At 43.0% G+C, this 13,668-nt stretch overlaps 1 protein-coding gene across 2 annotated transcripts; it reads left to right on the top strand.

Annotated features, from left to right (window-relative positions):
- Window positions 1-4,085: 4,085 nt before the first annotated feature.
- On the top strand, window positions 4,086-13,194 carry tut1 (terminal uridylyl transferase 1, U6 snRNA-specific). 2 transcript variants are annotated; one of them, XM_029708799.1, is made up of 10 exons: window positions 4,086-4,314; window positions 4,724-4,914; window positions 5,671-5,877; window positions 6,021-6,135; window positions 6,333-6,460; window positions 6,533-6,786; window positions 7,033-7,142; window positions 7,347-7,469; window positions 10,933-11,025; window positions 11,608-13,194. In XM_029708799.1, exons 1-10 carry the CDS (start codon window positions 4,236-4,238, stop codon window positions 12,735-12,737), a joined length of 2,430 nt encoding a protein of 809 aa, XP_029564659.1. In that variant the 5' UTR covers window positions 4,086-4,235; the 3' UTR covers window positions 12,738-13,194. The 2 variants fall into 2 exon arrangements, with proteins under 2 accessions (XP_029564659.1, XP_029564668.1); XM_029708808.1 differs by having other exon boundaries at window positions 4,087-4,314; window positions 6,560-6,786.
- Window positions 13,195-13,668: the final 474 nt, after the last annotated feature.

Genomic DNA, 13,668 nt, shown 5'->3' with positions numbered 1-13,668 from the left:
CTGTTAAAAGAATAACAATGCTTTGTTTGACACAACCCAAATAAAGCAAGGAGGCAGGTCTTGTATAAAGCGGTTTCCAGAACCTGTGAAGAGAACAAATTGTGCAAAGCTCCCTGTCTCTGCCCCCAGACACTCTGAGGAAATAAGTGGTCATCTTTACTGTCAAAAAGAAGCTTTAAACATTTGCGATCTGCATAAAGCACGTGTCAAACTCATTCCACGAAGGGCCGAGTGTCTGCAGGTTTTTTTTAAATCTTCGCTTGTACTTGATTGATGTATTAAGGTCACAGATTAGTTATGAACTCCCTTCACGTAGTTGTCTAGTTAGGTCTTAATTGAAAGCAAAATCCAGCAGATATCGAATGAGTTTGACAACCCTGCCATAAAGTAATTGTCTGTCACAGTTGTCTAGGAGTTAAAAGAATGAATTGTTCAAAAGTTCACATACTGTGCAGAAAAATGCAACATGGTTTAGACTACTTCTGACTGCATCTACAAATAAAGATGAGCTGCAGTTTTCAGCTGGCAAGTATGTTGACCCTGCCAGATATTGTATTCCTCTTATAATTTCGCGTATGTGCGAACAAGCTGTGTAGGAATGTTCCATGTTTATTTTAGCTGCATGATAAACAGAATAATTATGATCATTGACCATCTAATACCGAAGCTGTGTTTTGAATACTCGTATTAACCTGCACTAACTGTGACAGAAATTGAGTATGTAGTATGCTTATTGGTCATAGTATATAGTTAGTATATCAAAAGTTCCTGGATGTCGCACTAAATTGGCCAAAATACGACGTATACAGGCAGTGGACAGTATTTCCATGCTTTTAGGGCCCATAATGCAATTTCTTCAGAAAATGGACGTGGCTTCACAACGTTTTAAGATTTGAAGAAAATGGCAGAAAATATGCAGAGAGCGGATACAAATTCATTGCTTTAACTAGTTATGGCAAATGTTAACATGTTGAGCAATGTAATAAAGTAATGACTTTAAAAAAAGTTATATTACACGTTATGTTGGCTGACAATTGATTAGATATGCTATCCTTTACGAAACAAATATTATGTACCGGTATGTTGCTAACATTAGCTACCTACTAATACATTGAACTTGTCAGGCATTATATTTACTATATGCTATTTAACTAACTACGCATCGTGTATTGACTTGATTATTCAGGATTATTTCGATGTCAGAGCAGAATAACGCTCAACACCTGTTGAATATGGCCGGTGTCAGTATTGACAGTAAACGTAGGCAAAAAAAGAAGCATATTTAAATTGTTGCCAGCAGCACAGTTACAGTCACCAACGCTCTGGATAACACGAAACAGCCCAACCAACTCTGGTTCTGAGCGAACTCTGGCACTCCAGATTGAATTTACGAACACAACCGAAATCGTAAAATTAGTCATTTGTTAACAAGCTATCAAGAGGTTGCATAGCAACAGTATCAACTTCCGCTACAGGCGAAGCCCTAGTACCTTCGTTTACAGTATACTAAAATGAACTAATAGTGTGTAGTATACACTACCGGTCAAAAGTTTTAGAACACCTACTCATTCAAGGGGTTTTATTTAGACTATTTTCTACATTGCATAATAGTTGTGAAGACATCAAAACTATGAAATAACACAAGGAATCATGTAGTAACCAAAAAAGTTAAACAAATCAAAATATATTTTACATTTGAGATTCTTCAAATAGCCACCCTTTTCCTTGATGACAGCTTTGCACACTCTTTGCCATTCTCTCAACCAGCTTTGAGGTAGTCACCTGGAATGTATTTCAATTAACTGTTGTGCCTTTGTAACAGATGTAAATCGTACTCTCCTTGCGTTGTGTTTTGTCCAAATAAATCACATCAGCCAGTGGTCCCAGTTGAGCATCATTTATTTCTGTTGCTGTTGTTAAATAGGAAACAGCACGTTAGTTGTGCAGGGCTTAACGGTATTGATGGCTGTCGATGGCAAAATCCCTTGCATCACATTTTCATACTGGGCGAACAAAATACAAAAATACAATACAAAATATAACGTGTAAATACCTGTTGTTAAATAGTGTTAGGGTTGAACTGGCTATTTGTTTGCATAACCTATATAATATACCGGGGAAGCTATGCTACAATATTAAGTATATAAACTACGGATAAGTCAACTGCTGAAGACAAGAACTACACCCGGCGACAGGAAATGCGTCACGAGGCTGGGACCAGCCTGCACGCCGACGATAGGATGAGCAAGTTTAAACCACGCTCATCCTCGCCCTGACAGGCCAGCATTGAGCGGGAACTATCTCTGTCAGAGTATATAAGGGAGAACAAAAGGATGTGTCGCTCTCTTCGCTGTTTTGCCCTGCGTGGTGTTACAGTGAGACCGTATATACGAACAACATATTTACCATTCAAGTGTTTGCAATAATTAAAGAACAAAGAAAACTTGAGTTACTCTTTGCTAAATAATTTGTTCTAATACCAGATTCGAATTGACGTGACCCGACAATAGGAAACAGCACGTTAGTTGTGCAGGGCTTAACGGTATTGATGGCAAAATCTGTAGCATGAAGACAACTGTGTTAGCAGTGGGCTTATGTGACCATTACGTCGGTGTATGCTAGCTAACACACTTATTAGGGGGGGGGGGGGTGTACAGATGATAGCCATATATGTCAAAAGTCCAACTCCATATTATGGCAAGAACAGCTCAAATAAGCAAAGAGAAACAACAGTCCATGTTACTTTAAGGTCAGTCAATACGGAAAACTATCAAGCACTATGATGAAACTGGTTCTCATTAGGACCGCCACAGGAATGGAAGACCCAGAGTTACCTCTGCAGCAGAGGATAAGTTCATTAGAGTTACCAGCCTCAGAAATTGCAGCCCAAATAAATGCTTCAGAGTTCAAGTAACAGACACATCTCAACATCACCTGTTTAGAGGAGACTGTGAATCAGGCCTTCATGGTCGAATTGCTGTAAATAAACCACTACTAAAGGACACCAATAATAAGAAGAGACTTGCTTGGGCCAAGAAACACAAGCAATGGACATTAGACCGGTGGAAATCTGTCCTTTGGTCTGGAGTCCAAATTGGAGGTTTTGGTTCCAACCCGCTATTGCTTTGTGAGATGCAGTGTAGGTGAACGGATGATCTCCGCATCTGTATTTCCCACTGCAAAGCATGGAGGAGGTGTTATGGTGTGGTGGTGCTTTGCTGGTCACACTGTCTGTGATATATTTAGAATTCAAGGCACGCTTCACCAGCATGGCTACCACAGCATTCTGCAGTTATACACCATTCCATCTTGTTTGGGCTTAGTGGGACTATCATTTGTTTTTCAACAGGACATTGACCCAACACACCTCCAGGCTGTGTAAGGGATAGTTTACCAAGAAGGAGAGTGATGGAGTGCTGCATCAGATGACCTGGCCTCCACAATCCCCGACCATAACCAAATTGAGATCGTTTGGGATGAGTCGGAGCGCAGAGTGAAGGAAAAGAAGCCAACAAGTGCTCAGTATATGTGGGAACTCCTTCAAGACTGTTGTAAAAGCATTCTAGGTGAAGCTGGTTGAGAGAATGGCATGAGTGTGCAAAGCTGTCATCAAGGCAAAGGGTGGCTATTTGAAGGATTTCAAATATAAGATATATTTTGATTTGTTTAACACTTTTTTGGTTACTACATGATTTTATGTGTTTTTTCATAGTTTCGATGTCTTCACTATTATTCTACAATGTAGAAAAATAAAGAAAAAGCCTTGAATGAGTAGGTGTTCTAAAACTTTTGGCCGGTAGTGTATACTCATTAAGTATGTAGTATACAGTATGTTGGTATGGGTATTCGAGCACAGCTCGAGTATGAATGAAGCACATCTTCCCTAAATATCGCAGAAAGACATTCTCAGACCCACCCATCCAGCGATAAAGGGGATGCAGTTTATAGCAGATACTCTGTGCATCAAGTTTTACATGCTAGGTCTGTCTTAGGTTATTGACATATTTAGATTTTAATTTGTAAAGAAAAAATGCAAACCAGAATGCAATATTATGTCCATTTCAAATTCTGAAATTCATATTTCTAGCGGAACTAGTAATTGAGGTTTGCACATTTACCCGGATGAGATAGCAGATGGACTAAGGAGAAGAACGCACGGTGAACGACGGAGGGAGATTTGAGAAAAAAAAAAAAATCAATAACTTTGCTGAATAGTTTATTTGGTTTCATGCAAAATGGAAGATTTGGACAAAGACATACGATCCACTGCGAGAGGTTTTCATTGCATCCTATGCAATGTGAATGTACCCAATAGTAAGTGAATGTCGTAGTTTTGCTGTTTAGTTGCAGTTAGCTAGCTATCGGCTAACCACAAACCAACCAGCTATATGGCTAACTTACTTTGTAAGATAGCTAACGTTAGCTAGATAACTGTTAGCTACCTAGTTCATTGCCCTGTCGGCTGTAAACTAATCAGCCAATCGTACAGGTGGCTAAGACAGTAACGTTAGCTAGCTTACGTTTTAGAATTTCTATGTTATTTTATCAATTTCAGTTAACAGAAGTAGATACCTACAGTAAATGCTTAGCTAGATATATCAATTCATGACAATTGATATGCACGCTGGCTTAGTTTTACACATGTCTGCTGGATAATCTAACGTTATGCATATCAGTTTTGTGACCAATTTTCTTTACTGACTGGAAAACACTGAATCTACAGAGGCCAGTCTGGATGCCCATGTGAAAGGGCGAAAGCATGTGAAGCTGAGCATTGTGCGGGCGACTCGGAAGGCTCAGGTGGAGAACAGTGTGTTTGTCAGTGGGATCAAACCGGATACAGCTCAAGCTGACCTTGTAGACTACTTCCAAAGGTTTGGACCAGTGTCAGAAGTCATCATGGACAAAGACAAGGTGAGCTCTAAGTAGTTGGAGTGCTGATCTAGAATCGGGGCCATTGTCAATATAATCTTGCTACCATCTTCGATTTCTGATATTCTATCAATTATCGAGACAGGTGGGTGTCTTTCCCCCCCCAAAAAGTGCTACACGCCATGACTGGACTCAAGCGTCGCTTTGAATGACATTCGCTTTCCTCGATCAATGACAAAATATCAGAAATTGAAAAGATGGCGGCATATACATTGTCGGATTACTTCATGGCGCCAAACTTCATTTAACGGAGCATTTGCTAAATTCCAAAGTTCCACCTGCAACTAGCCATGGGAGTTTAGAAAACACTGGTGCCTTCCAAGCTGAATTAAGGAAGTATCGGCAAGTAAAGGCTGGTTGAAAAATAATGCCTGATGGATTGAACATCCCAAACCATAATTATTAAAGGAAAACTCTTTCATTAGTCCATTGTTGATTTAGTTCCAAAATGTTTTGCATGTCATCAATCAAGTTTTCAAGAAATGTAACATTCAAAATAAAGAAATCTGGCAGATTTCTGTATTTTTTGAAAGTTAGACATCTTAAACTTGATTGCTGACATGCAAAACATTTAATGGTAGGATAATCCATTGCGTTATAAAGGTTATTTCCATAGCTAGCCGGAGAGGAATATTCTTTGCGGTTTTCTTATTGACCCCCAGCCCTAACAGTTGGTTGACACAAGCCTCGGACATACCCCTTGTCATAAGTCTATAATCCATTGTGTTCCGTCCACAGGGTGTGTACGCTATTGTGGAATTCAGTGAGAATGACAGTCTGCAGGCCACGCTGTCCCGGTTAGAGCACGACATGAACGGTCTGAAGCTGCGGGTGAAACCCAGGGAGAACAAGGAGTTCAAACTGATCCCTAAAAAGAGGCAGGATTCCAAGAACCTGCAGCAGATACTGGAGCGGCTCACCAAAGAGCTGTGCCAGACTGCTTCGGTAAGTGTTCTTTAGTTTAGTATCCCTCCTCGTTCCATGACTTTCCGTTTGATATGCGCTATTAATGTAGGGAATAATAAAAAGGGTAAGTATCAAAGTGCTGATGGATATGATGTGTTGTTGAAGTGGTCCTCTGTCTCCAGGTGAATGAACAGATGCAGACGGTGGTGGAGCGATTCCAGTTGGGCGAGAATGAGAAAAAGGCCAGAGAGTTACTAGTGCAACTGCTCCAGGAGGTGTTTACAGAGTTCTTCCCAGGTAGGCCAACTTTCATTGAACCAAATCATGTAGCTTGAAGTACAAATTGCCCCTAACCACAGATCAAGGATCATATTACCTCCAGTCATAATCTTAACCACAAGGGGGATGAAAAATAGCTGACCCCGTGTCAGTGATTAGGTGCATAAAGGTGCATAAAGGATGGCCTTTGATGTTTGTGTGTTGTCTTGGTACAGATAGTCAGATCCTGGCCTTCGGTTCCTCCGTCAACACATTTGACATCCACTCCTGTGACTTGGATCTGTTCCTGGACCTGGACAACACCAAGGTGTTCCAAGCTCGGGCCAAGAATTCTTCTGAACAGGTGTGGCGGTGTCAACTTTTACAATGTCCCCCAGCGTCTCAATGTCTTTTAAATTACCCATGCCATTTCCAGCACTCCTCTTCCTCTGATGTCCTCCAGGCAGGGGAAGGCCCGCCGGACGACACCCGCTCTGAGGACTCCATCCTGTCCGACATCGACCTCTCCACCGCCTCGCCGGCCGAAGTGCTAGAGCTGGTGGCGGCCATCTTGAGAAAGTGCGTCCCTGGGGTGCACAAGGTCATGCCGGTCAGCGGCGCTCGCCTCCCTGTGGTTAAGTTCATCCACAAGGAGCTCAACCTCCAGGGGGACGTGACCATCAATAACAGGTCAGCCTATACAATGCTACTGTCATAATTAAATAGAACAAGTAATTTAGTGCATCTCTATTGCTACTGTACTGTGTATGGCCCAGAACCAAACTGACCACTACCCCTTCGTCCTAGAACCTAATAATGATCAGAAAAGTCCCAGACAGCAACTCTTAGTATTTCGGGTATGAAGATAAGCATGACGGGCCACAATGGGTCCCCCCACCAGCCAACCTTCCTAATCTCACTTCCACCACCCCTCAGACTGGCGGTGAGGAACACCCGTTTCCTGCAGCTGTGCTCAGGGCTGGACTCCAGGCTGCGCCCTCTGGTCTACACCGTCCGCTACTGGGCTAAACAGAAGCAGCTGGCTGGTGAGTGGTCTTCACAGCTCCCCTGTATGAGAGACTAACATCATTTTAGATTGAACACCATTTTGAACAGTGTTCAGTAGGGGTCAGCAGAACCTTGCTTGTGGACTTTGTCACCTTTTTTTAGCTACAGACGACACGGTATTATGCCTCTTTGTGCTACATGCTTGTCATAACTGTTTTGTCTCTCTGGTGTTTCTCCCGTAGGTAACCCCAGCGGTGCTGGACCCTTGCTCAATAACTACGCTCTGACACTGCTGGTGATCTTCTATCTGCAGAAGTGTGACCCTCCTGTTCTCCCCACGTTGGACCAGCTGAAGGACATGGCCTGTATGTACTACTTCCTGTCTGCACCGCTTTAAAGCTCAACACAAATGGCACATGCATGCCTTAACCTCTCTGGGGTATGTGGGATGTGACCGTCCCACCTGCGGGACACACTATTCAACAGCCAATGAAATAGCACGTTCGCCAAATTCAAAACAACAAAAATCTCATAATTCAAATTTCTGAAACATACAACTATTATATCCCATTTTAAAGATGCACTTCTCGTTAATCCAACCACATTGTCCGATTTCAAAAAGGCTTTACGGATAAAGCATAACATTAGATTATGTTTGGACATCACCTTGACAAGAAAAACCACACAGACATTTTCCAAGCAAGGAGAGGTGTCACAAAAACCAGAAATACAGCTAAAATTAATAACTAACCTTTGATCTTCATCAGATGGCACTCATAGGACTTCATGTTACACAATACATGTATGTTTTGCTCGATAAAGTTCATATTTATATCCAAAAACCCATTTTACATTGGCATGTAATGTTCAGGAATGTTTTGCCTCCAAAACTTCCGGTGAATGAGCACATCCAAATACCTCCTTTTTGTTCACGCGTTCAGTCCACTACTCTAAATGCAGGAAGCGAGCGAAAATGTCATGACGAAAAGTCAAAAAAGTTATATTTACGTTCGTAGAAATATGTCAAATATGATCTTTAGGATGTTTTTAACAAATCTTCAGTAATATTCCAACCGGACAATTCCAATGTCTTCAGAAAAGGAACACAGCTCACACTCACGTGAGCGCACGCCCCTGAGCTCATGTCATTTCCTCACTCATCAACTTCTAGGCCCTCTTGTTCGCTCCATATTCACAGTAGAAGCATGAAACAACATTCTAAAGACTGTTGACATCTAGTGGATGCCTTAGGAAGTGCAAAATGAACCCTAAGTCACTGTATACTGTATAGGCAATCACTACAAACTACAAACCTCAGATTTCCACACTTCCTGGTTGGATTTTTCTCAGGTTTTTGCCTGCCATATGAGTTCTGTTATACTCACAGACATCATTCAAACAGTTTTAGAAACTTCAGTGTTTTCTATCCAAATCTACTAACAATATGCATATCCTACCTTCTGAGCCTGAGTAGCAGGCAGTTTAATTTGGGCACCCCTTTCATCCGGACGTCAAAATACTGCCCCCTACCCTAGAGAAGTTAACACGTATCTCATCTCAAGACATTTCTATTCTGAACAAAAATCTAAACACGACATACAACATGTGTGGTGAGTATGCTAGGCCATGGAAGAACCGGGACAGTTTCAGCTTCCAGGAATTGTGTACAGATCCTTGCAACATGGGGCCGTGCATTATCATGCTGAAACATGAGGTGATGGCGGTGGATGAATGGCACGACAATGGGCCTCAGGATCTCGTCACGGTATCTCTGTGCATTCGAATTGCCATTGATTAAAAGCAATTGTGTTCGTTATCCGTAGCTTATGCCTGCCCAACCATAACCCCATCGCCACCATGGGGCCTTCTGTTCACAACGTTGACATCAGCAAACCGCTTGCCCACACGACTCCATACACGTGGTCTGCGGTTGTGAGGCCAGTTGGAAGTACTGCCAAATCCTCTAAAACGACTTTGGATGCAGCTTATGGTAGAGAAATTAGCATTCAATTCTCTGGCAACAACTCGGGTGGATGTTCCTGCGGGTTGCGTTCCAATTGCACGCTCCCTCCAAACTTTTCAGAGAAATAAGCTTTTTGTGAATATTGAATATTTCTGTGATCTTTTATTTCAGCCCATGAAACATGGGACCAACACTACATGTTGTGTTAATGTTTGTTCAACGTAATTAGCTCGTACATAAATTCTATTACTATTTTGACTAGTATCTGTTTAGTCCATATAGTACCCTATATTAACCCACTCAATCCCCTATATGGCAGAAAATAGGTTTAACCTCTTGACGGTCGCCTAGGATAGGGGGCGCTACAGCGATTTTTGAAAAAAAATTGTGCCCATTTTAAACGGCCTACTCAAACTCAGAAGCTAGGATATGCATATAATTAATACCTGTGGATAGAAAACACCCTAAAGTTTCTACAACTGTTTGAATGGTGTCTGTGAGTATAACAGAACTCATATGGCAGTCAAAACCCCGAGACCGATCGTAACAGGATGTGGAAATCTGAATTGCGGACTCAACTTCAGCACCGTGCCTATAAATCACACCGTGAGCAATGGTTCATTGAGCACTTCCTATTGCTTCCACTAGATGTCGCCAGTCTTTACAAAGTGAATTGAGCCTTCTACTGTGAAAACTGAATGAATGAGACGCAGTGGAACGTGGTCACACGGAGAGGGCCATCACCATTATGACGCCGGCGCCCCTGGTTACCCTCCCCTTTCGAAACGTTTTGAAACACAATGCAATCGTCCCCCTTGAATCTTATTGGAGCTCTGGTTGAAAAAGGCCCTAAAGATTTATGTTATACAACGTTTGACATGTTTGAACGAACCTACATTTAAAAAAAATGCATTTTGTTGAGAGAGAAGTCCCGCAGCCGACGGAAGTTTTGGAGCAGCCTTCAGAACGCGCTAACAAGAACAAGCTATTGGGACGTAAAGGATTAACTTTTTCGAACGAAAATACATTTGTTGTGGACCTGGGATTCCTGGAAGTGCTTTCTGATGAAGATAATCAAAGGTAAGGGATTATTGACAATAGTATACAAGAGTAGATTTGATATGCGATTGTTCCAAGATGGCGCTGACCTGTAACGGTAGCCTATTTTTCTGAGTATCGCATCACCTTTTATCGCAAAGTGTGATTACCCAGTAAAGTTATTTTTAAATCTGGCATTACAGGTGCTTTCAAGAGATATTCATCTATAAATCTTAGAATGACAATATTACATTTTAAAAATGTTTTCGAATAGTAATTTAGTAAATTGTAGCGCTGTTTCACCGGATGCATTTGGGGGAAAATAGTTAGTCAACGTCATGCGCCGATGTAAAATGCTGTTTTTATATATTAATATTAACTTTATCGGGGGGAAAAATGCATGTATTGTGTAACATGATGTCCTAGGTGTGTCATCTGATGAAGATTGTCAAAGGTTAGTGCTGCATTTAGCTGTTTTTTGGTTATTTGTGATGCATGCGGTTGGTCGGAAAATGGCTATGTGGCTACTTTTACGATATACTCCTCTAACATAATCTAATGTTTTGCTTTTGCTGTAAAGCCTTTTTGAAATCGGACAACGTGGTTCGATTCAGGATAGGTGTATCTATAAAACGATATAACATAGTCCTATATTTGAAAAAATATATATATTAAATTTTGTTATGCTAATGGCGATAGGATTTTTCGCTGGATATGCGGGACGGAGCCCGACCAGGGGTTAACCTGACGATGTCTATAGTATTGCAACTAGTGAATTAAATTATTATTTGTGTTTTTTTTTCTCACTGTTCTTCTCTTCCTCTAAGGTGAGGAGGAAGAGTGCGTGATTGAAGGCTGGAACTGCACCTTCCCCAGTCAGCCCATTGCTGTGCCCCCCAGCAAGAACACCCAGGATTTGTGTAGGTTACACCAAAAATTGCATGAAAAATACATCCAACCATGCAGGGGGAAAAAGGATGGGCAGCGTTCAATTTATATATATATATATATATATATATATCTATCCCTTTAGCAGACTTTTATCCAAAGCAACTCAGTCAGTCATGCGTGCATACATGGGTGTTCCCGGGAATCAAACCCTCTATCATGGCGTTGCAAGCGCTATGCTCTACCAACTGAGCTACAGTAGACGTTAGAACACCTAGCATATCAATAGTAGAATTGAAGGTGCCATTTGGTTTGGAGAAAAACTAAGAGGACGAAGGCACTCTTCATAAAATTCATTCAAATGCCTTAGTTGTGTTGGCAGGTACAAGATAAAAATCTGTTTTTAAATTGATTTAAAAACTGTAGTCTTTTGGCATTCGTTAGGGAGTGACGATGGAGTTGGATGTATTATTTGCCAGTTCTTAATTAAATCTGTTCTCTTACCAAACTTGCCCCAAGTAAATCTTCGGTGTAACACCCTCTTGTTTTCCCATTGATTTATTTTAGACTGAACAATGGTTTGAAGCTTTTGCTTGTTTTTTTATTCTCTGTAGGTGCCCTGCTGTCAGGCTTCTTCTCCTTCTATGCCCAGTTCGATTTTGCCAGCTCTGTCATCTCCATCAGGGAGGGCTGCTCTCTCCCCGTCACCAGCTTTCTTAGCCGAGACAAGGTAAAGGGGGAAGGGGAGGCCATGGAGCAGGAGAGGTCCTCAGGTCCTAAGCTGGGCCCCCTCAATGTGCTGGACCCCTTCGAGCTGCACCACAATGTGGCGGGCAACCTGACGGAGCGCAGCCAGAGGAGCTTTCAAAGGGAGTGCCAGGAGGCAGAGAAGTATTGCCGCAGCCTGCAGTACATGCGCAAGTCCACCAAAGGTAAGGTGTGGGGCCTGGTGCGCCTTTTCACCCCCCGGGACGAGGGCCCTCACCACCACAAGGGGGCTGAGGGGGCAGAGCGGGAACTAACCATCAGCATCCCCTTCAAGGCGGCGTCGCTCCCCGAGGTGGTCCGCAGCCAGCTGCACTCTGCCGGGGACGGCTTCCGCTTGCTCTGGTTCCAGAGGGTGTGCTCTGCTGTGGAGGGGGTGATTCAGGGAGTCCTCAAGTGCAGCCTAACTAACACCGGCATGGGGGAAAGCACTGGAGCTGACGGAATGGATACTGCATCACCGATTGGCAAATCGACAAACGACCACGGTGAGGACGCCAGCTGCCGTGACTCCAGCCCCCAAAGCAAGACTGGAGCCAAGAGAGCCCTGCTGTCCTCTGAGAGCAGCGGCGAGTCCGTGTCCCCGCAGGGCAAGAGGCCCAGGTTGGACAGTTACATCGGGTCCCAGCCCGGTTCTCCACACTGGACCTACGTCCAGAGGCACAGGGTGTGGGCGGGCCGGCGGAAGGTAAGGAGGGAGCTGCTTAAAGGAGGGATGGACATGGACTCCAGGCCAGAGGGCAGCAGTGTGGAGCTGGAGACCCAGGTGACCAACCACATTGTGGAAAAGGAGCCAGAGGACAAGGAGCCGCTGGAGTTCCAGGTTCAGGCCCAGGTGGTGGGCGGCACAGAGAGCACCAAGGCCGTGATCAAGTTCCGACCCTCTGCCGATGGCGCCGGACTGTTCCAGGACTTCTTTCACTTCCTGGAGATGTTCCTGCCCAAGATGGCCGACACACTAATGGGGAAGACTGGGTAGATGACGCCGGACTGTATTGTAAAAGGGTTGTGTGGGTTCTGATAATCATCACTTTGTGTTTTTTCTTCTGAGTAGTGAAAGAGTGGTTGAAACTGGTCATTTTACACTATTTTCATATTATGGGAGATTTGTTGTTGATAAAACTAAAGGAGTTGTCTCTTCTTGAAAATGGATCTGACTAAGATGGCTCTGAAGTGTTATGAAAGAGCTTGAGTAATGGCTTTGATAAAGCCATGAAAAAGATTGTGAAAATTGATTGTGCGCTGTCATGCTATTAAGTTAGGTATGTTTTATTTGTTTTAAATTAGGGTTGGCAAGTGCCCTGCAGCAATGCACTCCTTTGTATTGTTTCAGTGATTTTGTTTATCTTGTTTTATGGGGGGGGTTGAAGGAAATTAAAGGCTATTGAAAACTGTTGTCAACAGTTGGAATAAAATGAAAAACATCTTTATCAAGCGACGGGACAACGATCTTTCTTTTTTAACATGCCGACTTTTGCGCTTTAATGTTGGCGCCGTTGTGCCACAGAATCTATCCAATGTTTAACTATTGGACAAGCTCCCATGTCCATAAATCACAATGGTAGGCTGTCCACCTAAGGTCTCCAGGGGGACTTGCCTGTTTATGATGTTACACAGGTCAGAATTACATGGTGCGTGCATCATTGACCCTCTGTCCACCATTGAAACAGCCTGGCAGACACAGGTCTATGCCAGGGGAAGTGTGTTTACTGGAAGCCTGGTCCAGATAGGTCTCTGCTCATATGACTGAGACCAACAACTGCAATTGCTCAGGGAGATATACTGCTTTATTACCTAGGCTATCTGCTGCCATAGTTGGCAGTGGATAGGCCATAGGCGTAGTGCTGGGCGGTATGGCCAAAATATATCATGGTACTTACATTTTTTGGGGGACGGTATGATGGAATTTG

Source organism: Salmo trutta, chromosome 2, assembly GCF_901001165.1.
Source record: "Salmo trutta chromosome 2, fSalTru1.1, whole genome shotgun sequence".
In the NCBI taxonomy this organism is placed as follows: Eukaryota; Metazoa; Chordata; class Actinopteri; order Salmoniformes; family Salmonidae; genus Salmo; species Salmo trutta.
This window is presented reverse-complemented; position numbering and strand designations above follow the sequence as displayed.

What these genes read in the sequence shown, in the direction of transcription:
- tut1 (XM_029708799.1), top strand. Translation starts at nt 4,236, where the DNA reads ATGGAAGATTTGGACAAAGACATACGATCCACTGCGAGAGGTTTTCAT. An exon ending in CAATGTGAATGTACCCAATA is followed by an intron (nt 4,315 to 4,723) that starts GTAAGTGAATGT and finishes CTGAATCTACAG; the next exon opens with AGGCCAGTCTGGATGCCCAT. An exon ending in CCAAGAATTCTTCTGAACAG is followed by an intron (nt 6,461 to 6,532) that starts GTGTGGCGGTGT and finishes TGCCATTTCCAG; the next exon opens with CACTCCTCTTCCTCTGATGT.